Source organism: Salmo salar, chromosome ssa18, assembly GCF_905237065.1.
Source record: "Salmo salar chromosome ssa18, Ssal_v3.1, whole genome shotgun sequence".
Taxonomy (NCBI): domain Eukaryota; kingdom Metazoa; phylum Chordata; class Actinopteri; order Salmoniformes; family Salmonidae; genus Salmo; species Salmo salar.
In genome coordinates, this window is record NC_059459.1 from 42507727 (window position 1) to 42515235 (window position 7509).

At 47.4% G+C, this 7509-nt stretch overlaps 1 protein-coding gene across 1 annotated transcript in view; it reads left to right on the forward strand.

Annotated features, from left to right (window-relative positions):
• The first annotated feature begins 356 nt into the window (after positions 1 to 356).
• The window catches only part of LOC106577343 (disintegrin and metalloproteinase domain-containing protein 12), a 207367-nt gene continuing 200214 nt past the window's right edge, over positions 357 to 7509 (forward strand). The window contains exon 1 of the mRNA XM_045701159.1: positions 357 to 993. Within this exon, the coding sequence (XP_045557115.1) occupies positions 846 to 993 (148 nt within the window). The 5' untranslated portion in view covers positions 357 to 845. The remainder of the gene's footprint in view (positions 994 to 7509) is intronic.

A 7509-nucleotide genomic window follows, 5' to 3' on the forward strand; every position in this document is an offset into this window, starting at 1 on the left:
ACACCCACCATAACTGCTTTTTACACACCTACCATATCTGCTTTTTACACACCCACCATAACTGCTGTTTACACACCCACCATATCTGCTTTTTACACACCCACCATAACTGCTGTTTACACACCCACCATAACTGCTTTCAAGTCTACTGTCTCTTACAGCTGTTGAATAAAATATGGAACCAGAATTACCTCTGCTGGGAGAGGTTGCGTCTGAAATATATTATTCAAGTCCTTTAAGTGTACTCTCTCCTCTTTCTCTTTCTATCTCTCTCCTTTCCTCTCTCTCTCTCTCTCTCTCTCTGTCTCTCTCTTTCTTTCTCTTGCCGCAGCGCAGACAAGCGCTTTTGACGGCGCGCCTTTGCGTACGGCGAATGTAAAGACAGATTTACTACCGTAAGGAGCGCTTCTGGAGAAGCACATGGTCTCCGTTCTCGAAAGACAACACTTTGCTAGTCTGTAAATTCCTTTTTGGAGGAACCCCCTTAACTGTTGTCGTTGGAAGAAGAATAAACGACCACGACCACCTTATTTTAATGTAGTACGTGGCACGTTTACAGGTCAAAATTGTCGGGCTTCACTCCAAAGTGCTTGATGCGCTTTTAACATCGTTGGATGTAAAGTCTATTACAAGGGAGTCGGAGGTTGCTGGAGTGGAGTGGAGTGGGTGAGGACTGAGAAGGATTTCCTAACGGTCTCTCTTTCCTCATACTTGATCATATTTCATGAAGTCATTTGGGTGTTACACATCAGCTGTTCCACTGTAACTTGGCTATATTATGGTCGTGCTGCCGTGAGACAGTTGGATAGTCTCGACCCGTTCATCCGCTGCCGTTCACCAGCATCATGACCTACCGGCGGACCTACCGGCGGACCTACGGGAGTCAGACTTACGGAAGTCAGAAGTTTACAGTGTTTTTAATAGCACTTCACGTTTTGTCAATTACAACATGCTTCGGTGAAGATGTGCGCTCCTCCAACAAGACCACTGAAGGTAAGAACTGGAGACCGAATTAAATGCATTTTTGACAAATGTATTATTTCTTCTTGGCTTTGCAAAGAAAACAGGCGCTACATTTTAAAAGATGAATCAAAGAAAACAGGCGCTACATTTTAAAAGATGAATCATTATCTGAGAACTATATCTGACATTTCCCCCTGAACACAAACTGATCGAATCAAATCAAATCAAAGTTTATCTGTCACGTGCGCCGAATACAACAGGTGTAGACCTAACAGTGAAATGCTGACTTACAGGCTCTAACCAATAGTGTGAATAAAAAGATGTGTGTGTGTGTGTGTGTGTGTGTGTGTGTGTGTGTGTGTGTGTGTGTGTGTGTGTGTGTGTGTGTGTGTGTGTGTAGGTAAGTAAAGAAATAAAACAACAGTAAAAATACATTTAAAAATAAGAGTAGCAAGGCTACATACAGACACCGGTTAGTCAGGCTGATTGAGGTAGTATGTACATGTAGATATGGTTAAAGTGACTATGCATATATGATGAACAGAGAGAAGCAGTAGCGTAAAAAGAGAGGTTGGCGGGTGGTGGGACACAATGCAGATAGCCCGGTTAGCCAATGTGCGGGAGCACTGGTTGGTCAGCCTAATTGAGGTAGTATGTACATTAATGTATAGTTAAAGTGACTATGCATATAAGATAAACAGAGAGTAGCAGCAGCGTAAAAGAGGGGTGGGGGGGCACACAATGCAAATAGTCTGGGTAACCATTTGGTTACCTGTTCAGGAGTCTTATGGCTTGGCGGTAAAAACTGTTGAGAAGCTTTTTTGTCCTAGACTTGGCACCGCTTGCCATGCGGTAGTAGAGAGAACAGTCTATGACTGGGGTGGCTGGGGTCTTTGACAATTTTCAGCGTCTTCCTCTGACACCGCCTGGTGTAGAGGTCCTGGATGGCAGGCAGCTTTGCCCCAGTGATGTACTGGGCTGTACGCACTACCCTCTGAAGTGCCTTGCAGTCGGAGGCCGAGCAGTTGCCGTACCAGGCAGTGATGCAACCGGTCAGGATGCTCTTGATGTTGCAGCTGTAGAACCTTTTGAAGATCTCAGGACCCATGCCAAATCTTTTTAGTTTCCTGAGGGGGAATAGTTGATGTTTGTTGATGTGACACCAAGGAATTTGAAGCTCTCAACCTGCTCCACTACAGCCCCGTCAATGAGAATGGGGACGTGCTCGGTGCTCCTTTTCCTGTAGTCCACAATCATCTCCTTAGTCTTGGTTACGTTGAGGGATAGGTTGTTATTCTGGCACCGCCAGGTCTCTGACCTCCTCCCTATAGGCTGTCTCGTCATTGTCGGTGATCAGGCCTACCACTGTTGTGTCGTCTGCAAACGTAATGATGGTGTTGGACTCGTGCCTGGCCATGCAGTCGTGGGTGAACACGGAGTACAGGAGGGGACTGAGCACACACCCCAGGGGAGCTCCAGTGTTAAGGATCAGCGTGGCAGATGTGTTGCTACCTACCCTCACCACCTGGGGGCGGCCCGTCAGGAAGTCCAGGATCCAGTTGCAGAGGGAGGTGTTTAGTCCCAGGTTCCTTAGCTTAGTGATGAGCTTTGAGGGTACTATGGTGTTGAACGCTGAGCTGTAGTCAATGAATAGCATTCTCACATAGGTGTTCCTTTTGTCCAGGTGGGAAAGGGCAGTGTGGAGTGCAATAGAGATTGCATCATCTGTGGATCTGTTTGGGTGGTATGCAAATTGGAGTGGGTCTAGGGTTTCTGGGATAATGGTGTTGATGTGAGCCATTACCAGCCTTTCAAAGCACTTCATGACAGACAGACAGACAGACAGACAGACAGACAGACAGACAGACAGACAGACAGACAGACAGACAGACAGACAGACAGACAGACAGACAGACAGACAGACAGACAGACAGACAGACAGACAGACCTTTAGGACAACAGAACAGTCAGACAGACCTTTAGGAGAACAGAACAGAGTGAGTGAGTGTGTTAGAGAAGGTAAGAGAGGGGAGGATAAGTATTTCAGTTACCGGTATGTGTTAGAGAAAGGAAAGAAGGGAGATCGAGGAGGAGAGGAAGAGAGAAGAGGTTGGAGGAGGAGAGGAAGAGAGAAGAGGTTGGAGGAGGAGAAGCGGAAGAGAGAAGAGGTTGGAGGAGGAGAGGAAGAGAGAAGATGATGGAGAGGAAGAGAGAAGAGGTTGGAGGAGGAGAGGAAGAGAGAAGATGATGGAGGAGGAGAGGAAGAGAGAAGAGGATGGAGGAGGAGAGGAAGAGAGAAGAGGTTTGAGGAGGAGAGGAAGAGAGAAGAGGTTGGAGGAGGAGAGGTAGAGAGAAGAGGTTGGAAGAGGAGAGGAAGAGAAGAGGTTGGAGGAGGAGGAAGAGAGAAGAGGTTGGTGGAGGAGGAGAGAAGAGGTTGGAGGAGAGGAAGAGAGAAGAGGTTGGAGGAGGAGAGGAAGAGAGAAGAGGTTGGAGGAGGAGAGGTAGAGAGAAGAGGTTGGAAGAGGAGAGGAAGAGAAGAGATTGGAGGAGGAGAGGTAGAGAGAAGAGGTTGGAGGAGGAGAGGAAGAGAGAAGAGGTTGGAGGAGGAGGAGAGAAAAGGTTGGAGGAGGAGAGGAAGAGAGAAGAGGTTGGAGGAGAGAAGAGGTTGGAGGAGGAGAGGTAGAGAGAAGAGATTGGAGGAGGAGAGGTAGAGAGAAGAGGTTGGAGGAGGAGAGGAAGAGAGAAGAGGTTGGAGGAGGAGGAGAGAAAAGGTTGGAGGAGGAGAGGAAGAGAGAAGAGGTTGGAGGAGGAGAGGTAGAGAGAAGAGGTTGGAGGAGGAGAGGAAGAGAGAAGAGGTTGGAGGAGGAGAGAAGAGGTTGGAGGAGGAGAGGAAGAGAGAAGAGGTTGGAGGAGGAGGAGAGAAGAGGTTGGAGGAGAGGAAGAGAGAAGAGGATGGGGGAGGAAGATTTAATTTATTTATTCCCAGTTTATTACCCAAGGCATTTCCTGTTGTGGCATGACAAACTCATCATTAACCACATCACCAGGCCCATTGTGTTGTGAGAACCTGGACAAAGCAGCATTTAACAGGATGTAAATACCTGGTCAATGGTCGTTAAGGGGCTCGCTTGTTAACGGCAGATTAGGGGAGAGATGCCCCCTGGGTAAACTGCTGTGAACAGGTGCTTATAAACAAACAGAGGAGAGGAGACTGGATAGAAGCTGGTGTGTGTGTGTGTGTGTGTGTGTGTGTGTGTGTGTGTGTGTGTGTGTGTGTGTGTGTGTGTGTGTGTGTGTGTGTGTGTGTGTGTGTGTGTGTGTGTGTGTGTGTGTGTGTGTGTCTGAAAGCACGCTGGAGGAACATTGGGAAAGCAGGCTGTAGTGGAGTAATGCTGACTGTGAAACCAGCACGGCGTCTGTCTTCAACATCTCATATAAAAGGGAAATGAGTGGATATCATTAGTGGAGGAACTATTTTGTGTGTGTGTGTGTGTGTGTGTGTGTGTGTGTGTGTGTGTGTGTGTGTGTGTGTGTGTGTGTGTGTGTGTGTGTGTGTGTGTGTGTGTGTGTGTGTGTGTGTGTGTGTGTGTGTCTGTGTGACTACTTCTTTTTTCTTTGATGAGAAACTCTGTCAGCCAGGAATTCCAGGCTGTTAGAAACTCTGTCAGCCAGGAATTCCAGGTTGTTAGAAACTCTGTCAGACAGGAATTCCAGGTTGTGCAGAAGACTTGAGAATCTCCTCCAACTCTATCCAATGTCATGTCATGTTTGAATGGATTTTTAAAACAGCTTTCTCTTCTTTCTCCTTGAGCTGTCATGTACTGAAGGTTTCATCCTGTCCTGTCTGGTGGCCTGTTTCTGTCCTGAAGTCTACATCCTGTCTTGTCTGGTGGTCTGTTGCTGTACTGAAGGTTTCATCCTGTCTTGTCTGGTGGTGTGTTTCTGTCCTGAAGGTTTCATCCTGTCCTGTCTGGTGGCCTGTTTCTGTACTGATGGTTTCATCCTGTCTTGTCTGGTGGTGTGTTTCTGTCCTGAACTGAAGGTTTCATCCTGTCTTGTCTGATGGTGTGTTTCTGTCCTGAAGGTTTCATCCTGTCTTGTCTGGTGGTGTGTTTCTGTCCTGAAGGTTTCATCCTGTCTTGTCCTGATGGTTTCATGCTGTCCTGTCTGGTGGTGTGTTTCTGTACTGAAGGTTTCCTCCTGTCCTGTCCTGAAGGTTTCATCCTGTCCTGTACTGAAGGTTTCATCCTGTCTTGTCTGGTGGTCTGTTTCTGTCCTGAAGGTTTCATCCTGTCTTGTCAGGTGGTGTGTTTCTGTACTGAAGGTTTCATCCTGTCTTGTCAGCTGGTGTGTTTCTGTACTGAAGGTTTCCTCCTGTCCTGTACTGAAGGTTTCATCCTGTCTTGTCTGGTGGTGTGTTTCTGTCCTGGCTGGAAGCACTTGATCTGATGGATTATTGTGTCCCAAATGACCCTATGGTCAAAAGTAGTGCACTACATAGGAAGGCTCTGGTCAAAAGTAGTACACTACATAGGGAATAGGGTGCTTTTTGGACCGTGACCCTTAGCATGAAACTGCGTTTACTAGCCAGCTGTGCTGTTTCCTTCAGCCAGACTCACTTTCTCTGCTTAGACAGCCGAGGAGAAACCACATGGCTGAAACAAAAGAAACGGTGTCATTTATTTATTTGAAGGATCTGCTTCCAAACAGATTATAAATATTATCACAAAAGAGTACACTCGCTGTTCCTGATGAATTATATGATTACTGGTCCTCATAATAAATGTTTCATGGAACAAATCATGATCTGTAGTTTCTAGCAGGGTTGGAGAGGAACTGGTGGTGATCTGTAGTTTATAGCAGGGTTGGAGAGGACCTGGTGGTGATCTGTAGTTTCTAGCAGGGTTGGAGAGGAACTGGTGGTGATCTGTAGTTTCTAGCAGGGTTGGAAAGGAACTGGTGATGATCTGTAGTTTCTAGCAGGGTTGGGGAGGAACTGGTGGTGATCTGTAGTTTCTAGCAGGGTTGGAGAGGAACTGGTGGTGATCTGTAGTTTCTAGCAGGGTTGGGAGGAACTGGTGATGATCTGTAGTTTCTAGCAGGGTTGGGGAGGAACTGGTGGTGATCTGTAGTTTCTAGCAGGGTTGGAGAGGAACTGGTGGTGATCTGTAGTTTCTAGCAGGGTTGGAGAGGACCTGGTGGTGATCTGTAGTTTCTAGCAGGGTTGGGGAGGAACTGATGGTGATCTGTAGTTTCTAGCAGGGTTGGAGAGGAACTGGTGGTGATCTGTAGTTTCTAATAGGGTTGGAGAGGAACTGGTGGTGATCTGTAGTTTCTAGCAGGGTTGGAGAGGAACTGGTGGTGATCTGTAGTTTCTAGCAGGGTTGGAGAGGAACTGGTGGTGATCTGTAGTTTCTAGCAGGGTTGGAGAGGAACTGGTGATGATCTGTAGTTTCTAGCAGGGTTGGAGAGGAACTGGTGATGATCTGTAGTTTCTAGCAGGGTTGGAGAGGAACTGGTGGTGATCTGTAGTTTCTAGCAGGGTTGGGGAGGAACTGGTGGTGATCTGTAGTTTCTAGCAGGGTTGGAGAGGAACTGGAGATGATCTGTAGTTTCTAGCAGGGTTGGAGAGGAACTGGTGGTGATCTGTAGTTTCTAGCAGGGTTGGAGAGGAACTGGTGATGATCTGTAGTTTCTAGCAGGGTTGGAGAGGGACTGGTGGTGATCTGTAGTTTCTAGCAGGGTTGGGGAGGAACTGGTGGTGATGATCTGTAGTTTCTAGCAGGGTTGGAGAGGGACTGGTGGTGATCTGTAGTTTCTAGCAGGGTTGGAGAGGAACTGGTGATGATCTGTAGTTTCTAGCAGGGTTGGGGAGGAACTGGTGGTGATCTGTAGTTTCTAGCTAGGTTGGAGAGGAACTGGTGATGATCTGTAGTTTCTAGCAGGGTTGGAGAGGAACTGGTGGTGATCTGTAGTTGCTAGCAGGGTTGGGGAGGATCTGGTGGTGATCTGTAGTTTCTAGCAGGGTTGGAGAGGAACTGGTGATGATCTGTAGTTTCTAATAGGGTTGTGGAAGAACTGGTGGTGATCTGTAGTTTCTAGCAGGGTTGGGGAGGAACTGGTGGTGATCTGTAGTTTCTAGCAGGGTTGGGGAGGAACTGGTGGTGATACGTAGTTTCTAGCAGGGTTGGAGAGGAACTGGTGGTGATCTGTAGTTTCTAGCAGGGTTGGGGAGTAACTGGTGGTGACATGTAATCAGCAGAGTGCCGTAACTCTTACAAGATGTCTTTACTGCAATAATACTGACTAATAATACATAATAATAATGTGTGCTTTTATCCAACGCGATTTACAGTCATGCGTATGTTGAGGCGCTCAGTGACAGTCATACCTAAGCGGAGGCTCTCAGTGACAGTCATACCTAAGCGGATGCTCTCAGTGACAGTCATACCTAAGCGGAAGCTCTCGGTGACAGTCATGCGTGAGCGGAGGCTCTCAGTGACAGTCATACCTAAGCGGAGGCTCTCAGTGACAGTCATACCTAAG